At 48.1% G+C, this 21,028-nt stretch overlaps 1 protein-coding gene across 1 annotated transcript in view; it reads right to left on the reverse strand.

The window, feature by feature from the left end:
- Positions 1-12,819: 12,819 nt before the first annotated feature.
- Positions 12,820-21,028, reverse strand: part of LOC146865664 (myosin-6) — a 353,172-nt gene continuing 344,963 nt past the window's right edge. The window contains exons 38-39 of the mRNA XM_085632498.1: positions 14,498-14,632; positions 12,820-12,970 (exon numbers count right to left, since the gene is read on the reverse strand). Coding sequence (XP_085488624.1) covers positions 12,950-12,970; positions 14,498-14,632 — 156 coding nt within the window. The 3' untranslated portion in view covers positions 12,820-12,949. The remainder of the gene's footprint in view (positions 12,971-14,497; positions 14,633-21,028) is intronic.

A 21,028-nucleotide genomic window follows, 5' to 3' on the forward strand; every position in this document is an offset into this window, starting at 1 on the left:
GGGTGCCACCAGTGATGTCCATAGTGTGCTGGTTCGAGCACAATTATAGTCGATATTTAGCCAAATGTGGATCGGCGAAGTAACAAAATGGCGGATCGCGAGCTTCGACTTTACGGACCTAATTGAGACCCGGATTGTTCTTTCCAACAACCGATTCTTAAGGATTTGACCGGACACACCTTCCGTCAAGGTATTTATACCAGTACAGCCGAGCTATAAAACTTTGCAGTGTTTTTTCTGCACGAGGCCTGACCCTAAAATGGCGGTGGTGAATGTTATGCGGGGATCGGAGTTCCGACTGCGGATGTGAAGTGCTGGGAAGGCTGGGCGCATGGGCAATCATTGTTGGTGCAGCGCAAGTGTTCCATGTGAAGCGCTTCATGGAGGGACCGTTTCCAAATACCTGGTGACTTTATGTAAAGTGCCTGTCCTTAAAATGGCGGTCTCATGACGACGAAGAGTGTCTTATTTTGCCGGTGGTGCCGAGCTCTGCAGTTCTGAAGTGAACACAATAGTTATTGTGGCAGTGCCTGTTTCAAATGAGGAGCGCTTCAATGCATGCCCAACCTCGATTTCAAGCGGCAATGCCAAGCCGCTTTTTACTGAAGGATGATCCTAAGATGGCTCTGGTCTCTCAGTATTAAGTGACCTGCTGAGTAAGCCTTGGAATGATGTGCGAGAAGCTGTGACTCGGCCACAGATGGGCTGTCGGAGGGGGTTCTGGCCGCCATATCTAGGTGAATCTAAGGTGATGAATGAACGCGACGCACTGTGTGGGACACTGGATGGACATTGTTCCGGTGGGGCATTTCACGGTCGAAACTGGGTCCCCTGGACTCGCCACATCCCCCATGCATTGGCTGCGATAGCGAAGGGCGAAACGAAAACGAAACCAAAACCCCAGAAGCTCGTCAGAGGAGGTAAACATCGCCGCCATTTTCGCCAAGAAAGCTGAAAAAACAGGGGTCACTGAGAGAGAGGATGGTTGGGCACACCGACGGTCCTAGCATGAGAAAGCGGTAAAGAAATAAAGGGGTGGCTGAGAAGCAAGTAAATAAGGAGCCCCACGCACAGCCCAGCCAAGTGTCTGTGAATTTAAACGGAAGAGCATGTTGAGGGGCAAAACAAGGCATCTGCTGCAGACACAGGAAGGGGGACACAGACACGGGAGCTGCGCGAAGAGGGGGAAGAGGCGACAAGTGCGGGGGCCCAGCATGCTACGTTTTGACACACATTGAGACGCCACAGCGAGCATTGGTACCTGGGGCATAGGGGACAACAGGACCGGGGCTCCCCAGCGGCACCTGAATGAGTAAGAAAGCCCCCAAGCGGCCTGCCTGACTTCAAAATGGCGGCCTCGGGGACATATACAAGCATCAATACCTCCGTGAATGCCAGAGACGGCGTGCAAGTTAATTAATGTGCAGTAGGGAAGGAGCAACCACAAGCCTGGGGCCCTGAAAGGACAATAAGGGCAGATCAATCCTCTCCCAACGGGTGAACTGACAAAAGTTGTCCTCCTCTAGACTTAAGGTATTTGGGGGCAGTTCTGTCTGAGTTAGGAGTGAGATGCACTCCTTGCCCCATTTCTTCACAGCTGCGCAGCACTTAGTGCCAGCTGCAACGTTTAGATTTGCGCAAGTATGCACCCTGGACTTTCGCTGCATTGGCAGCAGCCCCGACATTCTGGACACAGGGCATTTGAGCCCCTTTGAGATGGCCAGTTGGCCAGGGGGACTGGTAGGTTTGTAGGGCGCCAGGCCCTAATGTGTATATGTGGTGCTAGGAAATGTATTTCATGTAGTTTGATTTACGGACCCTGTTCTGGCTACCTCTAAATGTGTTTTTTATGATTATGAGGTTGTCTTGCATACTTTGGTTTATGCTAGTGAGATTACGTTCCACCCTGTGCTTTATGCCCCTAATGTTGGAGATACTTAGGAGGTTAGTGTCTAATATTGGACTGTTGAGATTATGGGCGTACTTTGCGTTTGGCGACAAATGTGATGCTGTGCATAATGTGGTTTATGTCACAGGCTGATGCTAAGTACAGTGATTTTCCTCTTACACCACTCCATCTTCAGTCCTATCTTGTTGAATCAGTCCTGTTCTAAAGTAACAACCTGTTCCTAATCGCCTCACTTCCCTGACTGCACATTAGTTCAGATCTCTTCACCCGATTTCTGGAATATGTGCCCTCCTCTTGTCCTCATACTTCTCCTCACCACCGCTTTCCTAGTAACACCCTTCTCATATCCCCACCACCCTCCTCCTCCTCAGTTTCCCAACATGGCCACCACTCGAGTTAAGTCTGGAATTAATTGTTACAAAATCATTTACCTGACTAAAGCTTCAGCAAAACGTTTCAAGCATAACACCATTGAATGTTTCCCTTTTTGTTGATCAATTTTACAATGGTCGTTATGGGAGGCTCAAAAATGATTTCATTTTTTTCACTCACGACATCCCCTCTTGGTCCACCAGCTTTTACAATTCCCTTAACGGCACCTCCTCCTCCTCTATCCCTTATAGGAAACAGCTAAAAATGTCCCCCTCTGTGTGTTTCAACGGCTTCCTCACTATTTCACTCTATAACAACGGTTGTCATGATCCAAGCCAAAGACACCTGTCTCTCTCTCTCTCTCTTTGACCACCTCTTCCCTTCCCTACTCCCCTCCCCTGTGACTGGGTTATCCCTTGACTCTTCATCTAGCTCCACCAATTACTCCCTATCTCCTCCCCTGACCCCCCCCCCACTGTCCAATAGGCTGCACCCTTGGGAGGCACAGGTCGACCCTCTTCCCGCCCCCTCCCGCATTTTCCATACACCTCAATTCCTTTGGAAAACACCCTCCCACAAGATGCACCTCGCCCCACACGCCAAAATAGCCAAGCATAACCTGTCGTCTGCAAACTCACACAAGCCCTCGAACGCCACCCTTCTTCCACTTTAATTTCCAAGTAACCCTACTATCTACACTATTCCAATCACCTCCTCTGTCAGAACCACTCATCCACCTAAACCCTCCCGAGCACCCTCGTATAAGTACAATATCCCCATCACCCCTCATAGCCCAAGTGCCCCCGTCACCAAAACAGTCTCGACAGAGCTGCGCTGTATGCTCCACAACTGCAGATCTGCAATGACATACAAACTTGAAATCTCTGATACCATCATCCTGCACGATATTGACATGCTCTTCCTCACAGAGACCTGGTTCAACAATACCTCTCACTCTGTTTGATCTCCTAGTACTCTCAGGCTATTCTATATTTAGAAATGACAGAATTAACAAAGTTGGGGGAGGTGTCATCTTTAGAAACTCCCTTCAACTTAAGGCTTTTCCTAACAGCTCCTTCCGCACTTTTGAATGCCTATCTCTTGAGCTTCAATTGCACCACCGCTCACCTCTCAGATTCCATGCTATTTACTACCCGCCTGGTAGCAGCCCTTCGTTTATGGAGGAACTCACGGACTGCATCAGCGACCAATACTCGCAAGGTGATAATCAGATGTTCGTGATGTGACTTCAATGTCCACTGGGGCTCGCCTCAAGACACCTCTGCGAATTTGCTGGCCACCTTCCTCTCTGCAAACGATCTTATCCAAAACTGCACAGAAACAACACACTCTTAAGGGCTCAATCCTGGACCTTGTTATTTCTAAAGCAGGGTTGCTGACTATCGCCACCCCTATTCATGTAGACTGGTCTGACCACCTCCTCATCCCATTCTCTCTTTACCTATCACACTCTATAACTCTCGGCCAACCTAAAAGGGCTACTTCCTCTGTGATTCTGCTTTGCTATCACTTCTAAGGCTAGACCCGGACCTAGATGTTAACAAACTCACCTCCCAATGCCTCACAGTCCTTGCAGTCGAAATCAATAATGTTGCTCCTCTCCAAAGCAAAAAGAAAGGGCCTACTCCCTCAGCACATTGGTTCATCAAATCCCTCTATGAAGAAAGGAAGTACCTAAGAGTCCTTGAGAAACAATGGAGACAAGTGCCCTCCACCGATAATTTGGCCACGCTTTGTTCAGCAAGATCCAAGTACCACAAGCACATCTTCCTTGGAAAAGCGTCGCGCTTCAAATCCCTCCTCGGCTCAGCCAAAAATAGTCCCAAAAAACTATTCGACCTCATCAAGAACCCAAATTGCTCTCCCCCAACCTCCAAGTTGGAGGATTCTACTAAGAAAGCAGCGGAATTCGCTATATTCTTTGATGAAAAAGTGAAATCACTTGTAGATCAGGTCATTCATCCTACCCCTACAAAGGAGCGCAAATCCTTAACCATTTGGCAGAATTTTGACCCCATCTCTGAAGATGCCCTCCTTAAATGCATCCTCGATACAAAGCCCTCTAACCATTCTCTTGACCCCATCCATAGTGCCATTGCCATTGACTTCTATACCCCTTCTCTTTGGTGATGGATTAAACCCAGATCTGTTGACTGGGTGTGAGTGTTTGATTGGTTCTGATGCTCCGTCCGTCACCACCCCCTTTTGTATCGCTTTGTTTGCCATAAGTTGGCAGGGTATGCTCAGACGTGAGTCCCTTGCTCACTTTGCCACTGGATTCAAGCAAGCCTGGCTGAAGACGGCTGAAATGCCAGAAACCGGTCCTAGGAAGCTTGTTTCCGGTCCAGTGAAGGCATGGCTTGGCAGTTCGGGCTGGACTGTTCCCATGAGGCACAGGGTCAGACTGATTTGCATATGGCCATGTCTGAACTGGGGTGGCAGAGTGGGCCAAAGAATGGTGATGGATTAAACCCAGATCTGTTGACTGGGTGTGAGTGTTTGATTGGTTCTGATGCTCCGTCCGTCACCACCCCCTTTTGTATCGCTTTGTTTGCCATAAGTTGGCAGGGTATGCTCAGACGTGAGTCCCTTGCTCACTTTGCCACTGGATTCAAGCAAGCCTGGCTGAAGACGGCTGAAATGCCAGAAACCGGTCCTAGGAAGCTTGTTTCCGGTCCAGTGAAGGCATGGCTTGGCAGTTCGGGCTGGACTGTTCCCATGAGGCACAGGGTCAGACGGATTTGCATATGGCCATGTCTGAACTGGGGTGGCAGAGTGGGCTAAAGAATGGTGATGGATTAAACCCAGATCTGTTGACTGGGTGTGAGTGTTTGATTGGTTCTGATGCTCCGTCCGTCACCACCCCCTTTTGTATCGCTTTGTTTGCCATAAGTTGGCAGGGTATGCTCAGACGTGAGTCCCTTGCTCACTTTGCCACTGGATTCAAGCAAGCCTGGCTGAAGACGGCTGAAATGCCAGAAACCGGTCCTAGGAAGCTTGTTTCCGGTCCAGTGAAGGCATGGCTTGGCAGTTCGGGCTGGACTGTTCCCATGAGGCACAGGGTCAGACTGATTTGCATATGGCCATGTCTGAACTGGGGTGGCAGAGTGGGCTAAAGAATGGTGATGGATTAAACCCAGATCTGTTGACTGGGTGTGAGTGTTTGAGTGGTTCTGATGCTCCGTCCGTCACCACCCCCTTTTGTATCGCTTTGTTTGCCATAAGTTGGCAGGGTATGCTCAGACGTGAGTCCCTTGCTCACTTTGCCACTGGATTCAAGCAAGCCTGGCTGAAGACGGCTGAAATGCCAGAAACCGGTCCTAGGAAGCTTGTTTCCGGTCCAGTGAAGGCATGGCTTGGCAGTTCGGGCTGGACTGTTCCCATGAGGCACAGGGTCAGACTGATTTGCATATGGCCATGTCTGAACTGGGGTGGCAGAGTGGGCTAAAGAATGGTGATGGATTAAACCCAGATCTGTTGACTGGGTGTGAGTGTTTGATTGGTTCTGATGCTCCGTCCGTCACCACCCCCTTTTGTATCGATTCAATGTCCACTGGGGCTCGCCTCAAGACACCTCTGCGAATTTGCTGGCCACCTTCCTCTCTGCAAACGATCTTATCCAAAACTGCACAGAAACAACACACTCTTAAGGGCTCAATCCTGGACCTTGTTATTTCTAAAGCAGGGTTGCTGACTATCGCCACCCCTATTCATGTAGACTGGTCTGACCACCTCCTCATCCCATTCTCTCTTTACCTATCACACTCTATAACTCTCGGCCAACCTAAAAGGGCTACTTCCTCTGTGATTCTGCTTTGCTATCACTTCTAAGGCTAGACCCGGACCTAGATGTTAACAAACTCACCTCCCAATGCTTCACAGTCCTTGCAGTCGAAATCAATAATGTTGCTCCTCTCCAAAGCAAAAAGAAAGGGCCTACTCCCTCAGCACATTGGTTCATCAAATCCCTCTATGAAGAAAGGAAGTACCTAAGAGTCCTTGAGAAACAATGGAGACAAGTGCCCTCCACCGATAATTTGGCCACGCTTTGTTCAGCAAGATCCAAGTACCACAAGCACATCTTCCTTGGAAAAGCGTCGCGCTTCAAATCCCTCCTCGGCTCAGCCAAAAATAGTCCCAAAAAACTATTCGACCTCATCAAGAACCCAAATTGCTCTCCCCCAACCTCCAAGTTGGAGGATTCTACTAAGAAAGCAGCGGAATTCGCTATATTCTTTGATGAAAAAGTGAAATCACTTGTAGATCAGGTCATTCATCCTACCCCTACAAAGGAGCGCAAATCCTTAACCATTTGGCAGAATTTTGACCCCATCTCTGAAGATGCCCTCCTTAAATGCATCCTCGATACAAAGCCCTCTAACCATTCTCTTGACCCCATCCATAGTGCCATTGCCATTGACTTCTATACCCCTTCTCTTTCCTATTGGACCACTCTGGTCAACCTCTCCATCTGTCAAGGCTCCCTTCCTGTTTCCTTCAAAACTGGGCAGGTCACCCCTCTGCTTAAAAAAACCACCGCTGATGTGAACGGCCTCAACAACTACCGCCCCATCACTAACCTACCTTTTCTTGCGAAAATCACAGAAAAATGTGTAGCGAAACAACTCTCTCGTCATATCCAGGACAATGATCTTCTTGACAATTTCCAGTCCGGCTTCATTCAAAATTGCAGCACTGAAACAGCTCTGCTGGAAGTGATTGATGATGCGCTGCGGATACTCGATTTGGGAGAGTCTTGTCTTCTAATCCTCCTTGACGTTTCTGCATCCTTTGACACTGTCAATCACAACACTCTCCTTAACACTCTTCAACAGAGAATCAGTCTTTCATCTCCTTTGGCGGTCGGTCAAGGTGTTCCTCAAGGCTCTATACTTGCACCACATTGTTCAATCTCTATTTAGAACCTTTGGGAAATCTCCTTAGTAAATCCGGGATCCACTATCATCTCTATGCGGACGACACTCAAATCTACCTAAAGGTGGCCTCCACTCACGATCTCTCCTTCCTAAGCTCTACTCTCGACTCCATTCAAAACTGGATGTTAACTCATCAATTGATTCTGAATCCCTCCAAAACTGAATTCCTCCTCCTCTCCTCCTCACTTTCTCCTCCACCTTTTCAATCATGGATGGATCAGATGAATCTACTTAACAATAAACCCATCATTGTCGACAGCGCAAAATCCCTTGGTGTCATACTCGACAAAAAACTCAATCTACTCTCCCACATCGATTCCATTGCAAAGTCTGCTCGATACCAACTGCGCCTTCTTTGGGGGATTCGTCGCTTCTTCCCGGAGCACAACCTTAAAACCCTGGTTCTCTCCAGATTGGACTACTGCAATTCTCTTCTTACTGGCCTCCCCAAATCCCACCTGTCCCCCCTGAAGTCTGTTCTCCATTCAGCAGCTCGTTTCATATATGGGGCCAAAAGAAGCGACCACATCACACCCATTTTATCCACCCTCCGTTGGCTTCCCATCGAGGCAAGATCTATCTACAAGACTGCTTGTATCACCCACAAAGCCTTGCACTCCTCCTCCCCTCGCTACCTGGCGAATAAACTGAAACTCTCTGGAGGCTCTAGACCATCACGTAATGCAGAAAGTTTATTGCTTGAACCTCCCACTTTCAAGAAGGAAAGATCGATGGCCCAATCCTTTTCAGGCAACGCGGTGAGAATCTGGAACTCACTTCCGCCTCAGCTCCGGACCACCACCTCTTCCCAGGCCTTCAAAACTGACCTCAAAGCTCTCCTCCTTCAAAGACACTCCCAAATTTAATTCACGCCCTCTATTTTCTGAAGGAAGTCCTTCCATTATAGGAAATTCTGTTCTCCATGCCTATAGAAGTACCTTCCCAGTGTGTTCTTGTGTTTTGAGTGTCTGCCATTTAGTGCAGTATTATACCTCTACTTGTACTTTGTACTCTTTTGTAACATGCACACATGTCACCTTTTCTTTTGTAACGTATCGTTTGCTACCTCTTGTATTTTGTTTGCTTTTGATACATGCACAATTGCCACCGGTGCCTCATGTAACGTTTGTTTTAGTGTTTTGAGTGTCTGCCATTTATTGCCGTTTTTTTACCTCTACGTGTACTTTGTATGCTTTTGTAACCTGCACACATCACTTTTTCCTTTTGTAACGTATCGTTTGCTACCTCTTGTATTTTGTTTGCTCTTGATACTTGCACAATTGTCACTATTGCCTCATGTAATGTAACGTTTGCTTTTGTAACATGCTCACTTGTCATTTTTCTCCTCATGTATCACTACTGTTCCTATTGTCAAGCGCTCTGACACCTTTGGGTTAAGTCCTATGAAAGGCAGCGAGTCTTCAAAGACCCTCAATGCTGCCCGGTGCATGGTTCCACCTCTAATTCACTTTGGGTTCGCTATTAAAATAATGAGGCAAGCGCTGGAAACTGGAAGACAAGAAAAGTTTATTTCTCATGAGGAGATCACGTCAACTGCACACACTGGGATGTCTGAGGGAGGTGTTCTGCTGATAACTCCTTTGGCTCTTCCTTTTATACAGGTTTGACACAATGCATTTGTTTCATCAACATGGTTACACAAGCTTGGAGTCCCCGCCCTGGGCTGGTTGTCACACAAGCCCAACAGAAATTCTCTTCCCACCCAGGTCAAACACATCTTATCTTGCAGCTGGATCTTGCTTCAGGGTCTAAAACATGTGAGACCGGCCAGATCTAAGAGTCCGTTCTGTTGATAAAAACAGGTCCCATTGTTGGTAAAAACAAGTCTTGCTGTTTGCAGTGCAATAAATCATGTTGCAAGAGTCTTTTTGGTGTTTGGAACCTGTTTGTGTAACTAGGTGCAGTGAGAGGTAGAGTGTCCAAAGGTTTGCCTGAAAACAGAGATGAGAGGAAAAACGAGTTTGTGGCAGCAAGTTGCGCTGAGGTTTGTTGTGGCAATAGTTTATAGCCCCCAGCACACATACCAGGTCGGTCAGAGGGATGCTAGTAAGGGCAGGGTGAAACAAAGGTGACCAACAGAGTACAAAATGGCTATGATAGATTAAAATGACTGCAGCCTATGTGCTCATAGAAATTTCCACCAGACAAGATGGTGCAGGCAATGTTCACGATTGTCGTTTTGCTTTTAACAGTCCGCGCTATATAAAAACGCATTGAATAAAATAAATAAATGTGAAGACCAGGAGGCCATAAGGACGCTGTGCCTTTACTGCGTTGTATCCCTGGTGATGGCCCAAACAACAACAAACAAGCTCTAGGCTTGCTAGTTAAGCTACGGTGCCTGTCTGGGGACACAATACGTCCTGTCAGCTACATCCTGGGGCCTCAATATGTCCTGACAGTGTTATCTGTGTGCACGTTGTGTAGCAGTGCCGGAGCTTTCCAGGAGGAGCGGTGACGGAAATAAAATAAGTACAACTTTGCGAGAGGAGTTCAACTGCTTATCCTGGAAAGCGTGCAGAGCTCTCACGCTGATGTTCACAGCTTTGACACCAACATTTCAAGGGACTTGGTACTTGTCCTTATTTTTTATGCCACTTCATTTTGCTGCACCTACTTCGGAATCACAATTCGTTTCCACCTGTGACTGTGAATATGCTGTGAAGTGCCTCCTAGTATCTTACACTTTAAAACAATTTTCGGGGGAGAGGTCGCTCATCAGGAACATTTATTGTTATTGCTGGATATAGCTCTGTGCCATCTGGAGATCGTTTTAATGCCTTGTTTGCTTATTTGTTTAGTGCTATTCTTCCTTACTATGCATACTATTATTATCATGCCATGAGTTCTATTTGTGATTTTCTGCCTATTTGTCTATACTGTGCTTAATTTGCTGTCTTTTAATTATACTTAAACTTAGGCAGTATACGGTGTGTGTTGCACCATATGCAAATGTTACATTTGTTGCTTGTTGTGAGGGTTATGTTATGTTCCCATATATTACTTACTTTTACTTAAGCTGGGGCAGGTTTATTGCATCCCAATCAATTCTTTAAGTTCCTGGTGATGGGGCAGAGATTCTGCAACCCAAACCTTACATACATTTACGTTGCTGGTGATGGGCATTTGCATTTCACCCAAACTGTACCTGCTTTTACTTCTACTGGGTTCCACCCAGAAAATACTTACTGTTATCGGTGATGAGGCACCTGCGTTGCGCCCAAACCATATTCATTTGTTGCGTGTCTTGGGGCATAGTAAATGCACCCAGACACTACTTTCTTTCACTGGTGTGGGACATGTGCGTTTCAGCCCAAACTTGTTGCATTTACATATTATGGGACATATTTCATGCACCCAAATGTTGCTTTGTATTGAGGCTTGTTAGTTTCTACCCCAAAAAATACTTACTTTACAGCTACTTTTAGTTGTTGGTGATGGGTATTTACTTTACACTCAATCCTTTTCTTTGAGGCACATGTGTTGCACCAGCAGGGGCATACGTTTTGCTTGTGCAGGTGTATAGCATCCATTGATGCACATGTATTGCACCCTTGTGTTATGTTGTGTTGATGGGGCATTTGTTTTGCACTCAAACCTTTTCATCGGGGCATTTGTGTTGCAGGGGCATACGTTTTGCTTGTGCAGGTGTATAGCATCCATTGATGCACATGTATTGCACCCTTGTGTTATGATGTGGTGATGGGGCTTTTGTTTTGCACTCAAACCTTTTCATTGAGGCATATGTGTTGCACCCACATATGTTTTGCATTTATTATTGGTCAGTTGTATGGCACTCTGGGCACACGTATTGCACCCTTGTGAATGGAGCATATGTTTTCCACTTTATTATTGGGCAAATTTATGGGCACACGTATTGCACTCTTGTACTAGTCTTCAGAGTTGGTGACTCTAGTATGAAGTGTTATTTTTGTTGCTCCTCCATATTTTATTGTCTGCAGAGAGTATGGGTGTTTCTCCCAAGTGATGTATGCATGTGTTATTCTTAACCTTGTATCATTCTTTCTGCTCTAGTCCTTTAATTTTTATGCATTGATTTATTGAATATGCATTCCCTTGCTTTGTTCTCATTTTTATGGATGTTGTATATTACTATCTTATTTGGATTTATATTTTCTATTTTTTCCATAAAGAAAGGAGGTGTGTGCTATCTTCTTTCTGCCATGCATTCTCCCCCCCATTGCTATGTCCCCTGCTGCTCAGCCTCTGTGACTGTGATGTAATTAGAATGCTGATGTATGCTTAGTTGAGTGAATGTCCGTTGGAGTGTGTGGGCTGAGCAGCAACAATGCTGCTCCCGATCGGGCTTCCTTACTACCAACTTTCCCTGTACCCTTGATCCTGTTTCACCTAAACTTCTGGCTACCCTGCATCCTCATTTACCTCACATAGTCCTCAGGAGCTTCCTATTGCAACCGAGCCAGAGCCCCCCAGCCCCCTCCGGATTAGGTCCATTTCTGCCCGTCCTTTCTTAGCACTGGTGAAGTACATAAATAGTTGATCATCCACGCATGCTCCTTAGTCTGATCAATGTAGAAGCTCTCTTGGGACCTAACCAATTACGCCTCTCCTCCTCTGTCGAGGGATGTGGGGGAGAGAAGAAAGTGGGAATTTGACGGACTGCCCCACATGGAAACGTGACATCACTTTCAAGATAAAGGACACCCAAGTCCGAAGCGCCAGTTATTCCCAGAAAGAAGGTGGTGGTTGCACTGAGAGCACATACAGTTCACTGACACGGCCCGCAGAAGTAATAGCAATGAGGAAAATGTCTTAAGAGTTAGTAACCTCAAAGAACAGCTGTGCACATGCTGAAAAGACATGCACATCAAGAATGTAAAACCTTCATTAAGATCCTAGTGGTATAACAAAAGGTGCAGTAGGAAACATAAATGTCCTTTCCTAAAACAGATCACAACAGGTGACTCAAATAAAGAGGGAAGATCAAGCAAATGCAAAAAAGGCTGACAGGGTTCTCATATAACGTTTAATGGTGCCCACGGTATGACCTTGCTGGGTCTAAATCCCAGGCATGACCCTTTCTTTATATCAATAACCATACCCCCCCACACCTTCCTCCAGTATCCATAATGCTCCACCTGCCTTAAGATGTATGAACTTTTTCTGCAAACTTGAAGACAGAAGAAGCACTTGACCAGTTGACCTCCCTCAACCCCACCAGAACCTGCACTGAGTGACATAACTACAGTCCTCAATCTACAGGAAGTGACATCATTGCTGTCCCCAGCATGAACCCCCACCAGCAGGAGTTACACTGTGTGAAGGCTACTGAAAGGGAACCTCTTAATATTGCCCTGCTGCTCGGTCTGTTGCTGTTCCTGAGGTGCTGCCTAAGGCGGGGGAGGTGTGTACTGTTTCCTAGCCACCCACTGATGCATCCTGGTTATACCTTAATAAGAACATCAAAGCAGTGCCAAAACAAATCGGTGATCTAATACCTTGGTTATCACCCTCACCCTGTAGCTGCACATCCGTCATTCTCTACTGGTAAGAAAAGAAGGCCCGGAACAGCTCACACATTGTGCTACAGAGATTTTTATTTAAGGACATATTTCTACAGGATATACAGGGCGAGTCAGGCGAACAGAAAAGCCACCTCCATCGCTGAAGGACCCTCGTGGCTCTTGGTGCGTCGAGGAAGGGGTTGTCACTCTTCATCTTGGAGTTTCTAGAGCATGCAAGCGAGAGACATGGGAAACAATGAGTGAGACACCAAATCAGCTACAAAGAGGGGATATGGAATACTATGCAGGTCATGTAAGGCTGTGGTAATATTGGATAGAGGTGGTTCTGGGCTGGCACCTGGCAGGGATAGGCAAAAAATCTTCGGAGACATTTCCCTCTGTTCCCCAGTTTCTCGGACAGAGCCTTTGTTAATGACTGGGGCAGCAGAGTGATGTTTGTTCTAATGCTGCACAAAGTTGGTTATGGGGAACTTGACACACACGAGTGCCGATAATTCTGGGAAAGGGTGTGCCGTCAGTGCTTTAAATGGAAAAAAATAAGTGCAGGTACTCACCAAAAATAAGCAGTGGTTTGGGGTTGGAGTTTGGGAAGGGGCGGGGCTATGGTTTTGACCGTTCTAAGCTTTGTATGCAAAAATATGCATGCATTGCAAAAATGTCTAACTATTTACATAGTACTTACTAAGTTTATGGTTATATAACAAATGTTTATCAATAAATGGCACACTGACAAATCATTTTTTTTTTTTAAAAAGCATGAATGTATTGATTTAATCTAGAGGGCAGGGATTTTGCTTCATGCAAATCCCTTTCATTTAAATTGTCGATGGGCGAAGATTTGTGGGCGTTTAAAACAGTGGGCATGCTAACAAGCTGTATGCCCTGAACAATGTGGCCCGCACTCCCGCCTATTAGGTTTTATGGATACCTTCCGTCCTCTCTGAAAGACACCCTGCAGCGATACTCCACCGTTCACTCCAGAGAGGCACCCGCAGCTTGCTGGCGCTTTTGAAACAGCGCAGCCCAGATTTCAGCTCGGTTTGAAAGGCGCTTTAACCCGTGCAGAAAGAGCTGCCAAGGATGGAGCTCAGGACCGCAGCACCATCCGCATCAAAACCGGGTCGTTATGGGTACCGGTACTCTCCTTTTCTGAGGAAAGGTCCCGGTACTCAAGGGGAGAAAATATAAAAGTGCCGGTACTCAGTACCGGTGAGTACCAGCCCATTTAAAGCAATGTGTGCCATATAACACAGAGGGCTGTGGGATAGATTGCCATCGCAGGTCAAACCACATTCTAAGTGATAAGCTGTAGTTAAACAGAGAAAACTGGGTATAATATGCAGGTGTTGGACAGGGGAGTCTGGAATAGAATATGACGTCGTAGAGTAGAGGGTAGAATGAGGAGTGAGATCATTAGTGTGTTCCTTTCCCCCACGCTTCCCTCCACAAAATGCCCCATCATTTAATTGACATTTATTTCAGTGTGGGGCAAAGAGGATTCTGCCATATGACGTGCTGGAGCAGAGGAGGGCTGTGTAACAGCACACACCAGTGTAGTATAGAGGGGATTCTGGGATATTCCACTACCAGAGTAGGAAGGGGAGATTATAGGAAAGGTCTGTGTGGGAGAGGACACACCGGTGTAGACTACAAAGAATTCTGGGATAGGAATGCCAATGGACATCACTGCGGTAAACAAACTGGCCTCTTGGTAGGGCCCTAGTACCCACCTTTCCTCCAATGTCCCGGCTCTTCGCACGCAGCTTGTTGACCTGGGATTCAGCAATATCGGCTCGCTCCTCGGCCTCGTCCAGCTCATGCTGCAGTTTGCGGAATTTAGCCAGGTTGACATTGGCTACTTCCTCCTGGGGAGGGAACATCAACATATGGAATGACGTGTACAGAAGAGATGTAGGACATTGCAGAGTTGCTGGACAGGTGAAATAGGGAGGCGCAAGGGAGTAGAGTAGAGCGCTCTGGAGATGACGGTGGATATGAGGGGTGCGGGAGGAGCAAACTCACTGGACCAGGGAAATGGAAAATAAACAAGGCCATGTGGAGAAGAACCAAGGTAATCACAAAAAGAGGGACGGGTAGGAGGAGTAATGTGATTTGGCAGGAGGAAGCAAGGGCAATGGGTCCCCTAGCCGTTTGTTAGGATAGAAAATAACAACATTAAAAAGGGTTCAATGGGTCCCTCAATCCACTGGGCCCGGTGCCACTACACCTGCCGCACCATTGATAGTTATGTGACTGACAGCCGGTGCATTTGTGTGTGAGCTATGTTGATGGTGGGACGGGGGCCTCCTGATGTCAGCATGCCCAGCCCTTCCAGCCACCTGTGATGTACATTTTCCTAGATGGTCCTAAGGGCCCATTAAGAAAGGGGCGGGAATGGACACCTTTACACCATGATCTTTGGTGTAATTAGTGAGACTGTGCAGGCAGAGGGCACGTGTGTCCTCGCCTGCAGGTATGGAAGCCGCAGGACAGCTCAGAGCCTGGCACATGTCTGGTGAATGGGGAGTGCAGCTGCTGTAGCAGGTTAGTGGTCCTGCGGTCCGTGAACAACCCAGATGTGTATGCACCACATCCTCTGGCCAGGCATGGGCAGAGGCTTTAAATAAATGGGAGTGGACCGCTCGGGGTCTCACTATTATTATTATTATTATTATTATTATTATTAATTAACATTTGATAGAGCGCATGGCTACCCTTAGGCATCCCAGCGCTTACGACAGCAGGCAGTCAGATACAGGTCAAGGTCACTTCTGGAAAAGCCATGTTTTTAGTTGTTTCCGAAACAAGAGATGGTGGGTCGTTGAGAACAGATCGATGGGGAGCGTATTCCATAGTTTTGCAGCGTTATAGGCAAACATTCGGCCTCCAGAACGTGCTCTTTTGATTTTGGGTACTCTCATCTGGAACAAATTAGCTGAACGCAAGCTTCTCGTGGGACGGTGGAAAGCTATAAGTGAGAGGTTAATTTTAGGGCCCATACCCCAAAGTGTTTTGTGTGCTATGCATAATGACTTGAACATTATGCGTTCCTTGATTGGTAGCCAGTGTAGCTCTTTTAATGCCGGCTTGGCCGAGTGTGCTTTAGGGATGTTGCGCAGCAACCTGGCTGCATATTTCTGCACCACTTGCAGTTTCCTTGTTGTGGACTTTGGAGTACCCAGGTAGGGGGAATTTCCATAATCCAGCTGGAATAACACCAGTGCCTGAACCATAATCCTACGTGCAGATTCAGGGAGGAGTGGAAGAATTTTTCGCATCTGTCTAATGATGCCGTAACATGAGGCTGCTAATTGTACTGCTTGATGGTCAAATTTGAGCAACGTATCCAGCCAAACTCCCAGACTTTTAATCTTTTCTTTGGGCTTTGGCGATGGGCCAAGACAATTTGGCCAACTCAAGACGGCCGTAGAGATGGAGCAGTTGACCAGGATAATTAGCTCAGTTTTGTCTCAATTGAGCTTGAGACACGACTGACACGTACACCTTGTGTGCCACAATAGTGTGTTCCGGTTACCCAGGGAGTGGGGTCTCCCAGATAATGGTACTCTGTTAGGGCAAGCCTGGCACATGTCACCACACTGGCGATGTGGATGGGCCGAGCCCCGCACGCCCTCAAATACTGCAAACCAATTGGCGGTATTCAATAACCTTGAAGACCTGACCCGACGGACTCTCTTGTCTCCACAAAAGGAGCCGTGGTAGCCGGGCGAACACCGAGGCCGTCACGAGGACAAGAGCAACTTACCTACGGCTGGCAACCCCCTCCATCCCACCCAAGTGGAGGTCGAGCATGGTGGCTGCGCTGCTGCATGCGCCTACAGGGGGCAAACACTGCAGTGAGTAAGTCTGATCCACGCCCCTCCCATATCGCAAGGTCACATGTGCTCTTAAGCTGTTCCTTGGCCGAGCAGAGGCCCACACAAAGGCCGGACGATCCCATGTGCCCCACATGCCAGCTCAGCGATCCAACAGAGGACTAACTGCACAAACAAGCAGTGGCACCTACAAGGAGCCAAGTAGAAAAAAAAAAATATATATATATATATATATATTAATAAAGAAAATCGAGAACTAAAGGGGGAAATAGTCCAACAAACCTCCATCACAGAGGGAATGCAAAAATCCAGAAGGGACTAGAACATTCCCAAGGGCGGTGATAACAAATGCACAAAGGGCCCATTAACTACACTTAAGACCACAAGGTGCAGAACCAAGGCCTGCAAACCCTCCACTAGACCACAGGACCCATCTAGAATGGCAGATGAGGCCCAGCCTCAGCAGCCACACCCCACGAACATGCCCTCACGGGTATGCTGCCACCGTTCAGCGAACTGGCGGACCCAGCAACCGCATCCCCATGATGGAAAATATGGATCTGGCGACTTGAGAACTACTTCATTGCTACGAGGGAGACGGATGGTGCTGTTAAGAGGTCACGTCTCCTCCACCATGCTGGAAAAGAAATTTACAAGATATTCAAATACCTGCCAGACACGGGGCCAAACACAGACTATGATGCAGCAGTGAAAGCACTCAATGCTCACTTTGATCATCAGTTAAACCCGGTCTTCGAAAGGTTCAAATTACGCCAGGCCTGTCATTGGGAAGGGGAATCCATTGACACCTTTTACGTGAGACTACGGGAGCTGGCAAGCACCTGCACAGCAGACGACCAACTCAAAGAAATCCGGGCTCAACTCATACAAGGATGTAGAAACAAAACCTTGTGAAGCCTAATCCTACACCAACCAAACATCAGCCTCGACGACATCCTGATCCTAGTGCGGTCGCAAGACCTGTGGCTGCCAACATCTGATCAGTGAGTGCCCAGCACAAGGCCGCACCTGTTTTAATTGCAGAATCCATAATCATTTTGCATCAGTGTGCAGTAAGAAACTCAGAAGCAAGGGCCCTAGAGACATCAGAATAATGTCGAAGATGGTGCACCAGCTATCTCTCACAAACTTGGCACGTCCAAATGACGTGAGAGCCCCAGTGAAACAAAGCCACCGCCTAGAAGACTCCTCTCCAGAAGAGTATGAGGAAGAAGAAATGTTCCTCATCTAATTCACGAGGGAATTAAAATGCTACAGAAGACAGCAACCATTGTGCATCGTTCAAGCAGTCGCGGACGGTGCAGGTAAGCATGATAGGGTGGTGGGGCAGCGGGGCAGGGTGGGGGTAGTTCTTTTTTTTTTTATCCTAGTCCGTCTTCTATCGACTTAACCCCCTCCCACCCTGCCCCGCCCCGCTGTGCTTACCTGCACTGCCCACCACTGCGTCCAAGTAGCAGGTTTGGGGGTAAGAGCAATCATTGACACCGGAGCCTCAGTCAACGTAATCGGGGTACAACAGTACAACCGATTGCGGCCCACGCCGCAGCTAGTACCATCTCACACCAAGATCTTCAAGTACGGGAGCTAGACACCTTTATCGCTCCGTGGACAGATGTCGGTGTCAGTATGATCAGAGGGCCACGAAGTCAAAACGACATTTCACATCATTGACCGGCAGCCACACAGCAGAGGACCTTGGCCTCATGTCCTTTGCCAAGAGAGTGAGATGGCACCAAATTGATGAACTGCTAGATCAGTTTCCCGAACTATTCTGAGGCCTCGGTTGCTTTAAGTATCCCCCAGTGAGCCTGCATATTGACTCCTTAGTCGCCCCAGTGGTACTCCGACACCACCGCGTCCCGTTCCAGTTACGCCCGTTGGTGGAGAATGAGCTCAAGAGACTTGAAGAACAAGGCGTGATAGAGAAAGTTTCGGGACCCACCCCATGTGTCTCTCCAATGGTGATTAGAGAAAAACCCAAGCAACCTGGGAAAAACCACCTATGTGTTGACTTGCGACTTCCCAGCTGTGCCATCGAAAGGGAGCAACACATCACCCCCACAATTGAAGCGGTTATAGCAGACGTCAACGGTTTCTGCTGGTTTTCGAAGCTGGACCTCAACGCCGGGTACCACCAGCTGCTACTGGCAGAAGAGAGCCTGTACAGCACCACCTTCAGCACACACCTGGGCCCACGCCGGTACAAGCGCCTGAATTTCGGCATCTTATTGGCTGCTGAAGTATTTCAGAATGCAATCCGCAAAACTCTGTCTGGTTTACCCAGCGTCTTGAATATCAGTGATAACATACTGATCCACTCGCCTACGGTTATCTCACACCACAAACACCTTAAGGCCACCCTCAAAAGCCTCAAAGATCATGCAGTGATGCCGCACGGGGTGACGCTTCTTTCAGCCGTCTATTGAGTGCTTTTGGATGCATCTTTAACCAAGAAGGGATACAAGTCAACCCGGCAAATCTCAAACAATTAAGTGTGCACCAGCACCCACCTCCGTCCCAGAAATAAGGAGTTTCCTAGGAATGGCCACCTATTGTGGGAGGTTTATTCTTGATCTGGTGACCCTTGCTGAACCCCTGAGGTCCCTCACGAACACCGATGCGAAGTGGACATGGGGCCATTGAGAAGAAGTGGTGTTCCAGAATATCAAAGATGCCCTTCTTGACAACACCACACTTGTATATTTCGACCTGGAGAAATTCACCGAGTTTCTGGTCGCAGCCTGTCCTGTTGGACTGGGAGCCATACTTCACAGGAAACAGACCAATGGGCTGCGCTATCATTCGCTAGTAAAGTGTTGATGCATGTCAGAGACGCGCTATGCCCAAATCGAGCGAGAGGCCTCAGCAATCAAGTGGGTTTGAGGGCACTTCCACCAGTCCTTAAGTGCCAGCCATTCAAAGTCTTAATGGACCATCAGCCTCTTGTCCCACTGTTCCGAGGGTCTGCTCCTCACCTTCCCCCCTGAAAGAAGAAGTGGGAAATCCAATTACAACACTACAGGATGGAGGTGGTCCACCGCCCGAGGCGAAGAACCCCGCAGACTTTCTTTCTCGCCATCCCGTGCTCTCCCAACGCCCAAGATTGCCACGACAGAGCATGGTTTCAGATGCTGACTGCCCCTGGGTGTTACGGCTAGAGGATATCAAGGAACCTGCTGAAACAGATCCCATCATCACTCGAGTACAAACAGCAGTTGAAAGTGGCACGTGGCAAGACTTCCTTTGGGACGCCAATGACTGGCCAGGGGAAGAGAAAGAGTCTCTCGAAGATGTGGAGCGTGCGAAATCAGCACCACCCAAGACAGAATCCTCCTACGCGGTTCTCGCATCGTGATCCCGAAGGCATGAAGATACCATGTCACAATGCTAGCGCATGGAGGACACCAGGGCAGCACAAACATGAAGGCACGAATGCGGGAGAAAGTATGGTTCCTCAGGCCTGAAGAAACGGCTGAAGATCTTGTTAAAAAATGCCCGCATGCCAGATAACAGGCATACTGGAGAGGCCGGTACAGATGATCACAGAAGAGCCGTGCAGGAATCCCTGGTCCAAACTATGTTTTGGATTTCGGGAGCTTCCCAGATGGACAGTGTTAGACCTGCCAGCCCTTTGGCTGTTCCCTCCTTATTTTTTTCTTCCTTTACCCTCTAATTTTTCTGTCCACTAGTTTTTTTGGTGTTGATTTAGAGGCTCTGGGTGCCCCATTATCACTAATTGATGGTGTGGCACAAGGTGCTTCCCTAAAATGGAGGGAGGGAGAAAGCTCCTCCACAAAATGGTGGCCTAAACTGTCACCTCAGAACCTGGGCCATAGGCTGTCATGAGGGGTTCCAGAACCTTCTGGGCCACTCTGGCCAGTCAGGGCCCAGGCTATATATAGAGGTGAGGTGCGTCGACCATTTTGTAGAAGGTGTGAAGTGAGGTAGTCAGGAGTAAGGCACCTGAGTGGGGAGGTGGAAGCGCAGAAGGGGGGAAACTGACTGTTCTTAGGGCCTGCTTTCCCCCCCCCCCCCTTGGTTGACACTACTCCCTACCTCGTGACCTAGCCTTGCCTTCAACCTCTGACCTGGGATCACATTAACTGGTTGTGCTTCCCGCCTAGACAGGACCCCTGAGGGGAACTGAGGGAGAGAGTGGCCATCTCCAACCTTGTCCACCGTTTTCCTGACTGTGCCTGGGTTCCCCCTGTCTTGTTCCACCACTGGCGTGTGGCCTGCCGCCTTCCAACCAACCTGCCCTGAGCCAGGGCGTCGCTGTGAGGGAAAAAGGGGCGCTAGGCGCCGAGCACATCGCCACCCCCGAACTGCAGGCCACCCCTTAATTTGTATCACCATCGCCGGGGCTGCCCCCAAAGAATAGCTCACCGCTGCGGCCCGGGCCCG

Source organism: Triturus cristatus, chromosome 2_1, assembly GCF_964204655.1.
Source record: "Triturus cristatus chromosome 2_1, aTriCri1.1, whole genome shotgun sequence".
NCBI lineage: Eukaryota > Metazoa > Chordata > Amphibia > Caudata > Salamandridae > Triturus > Triturus cristatus.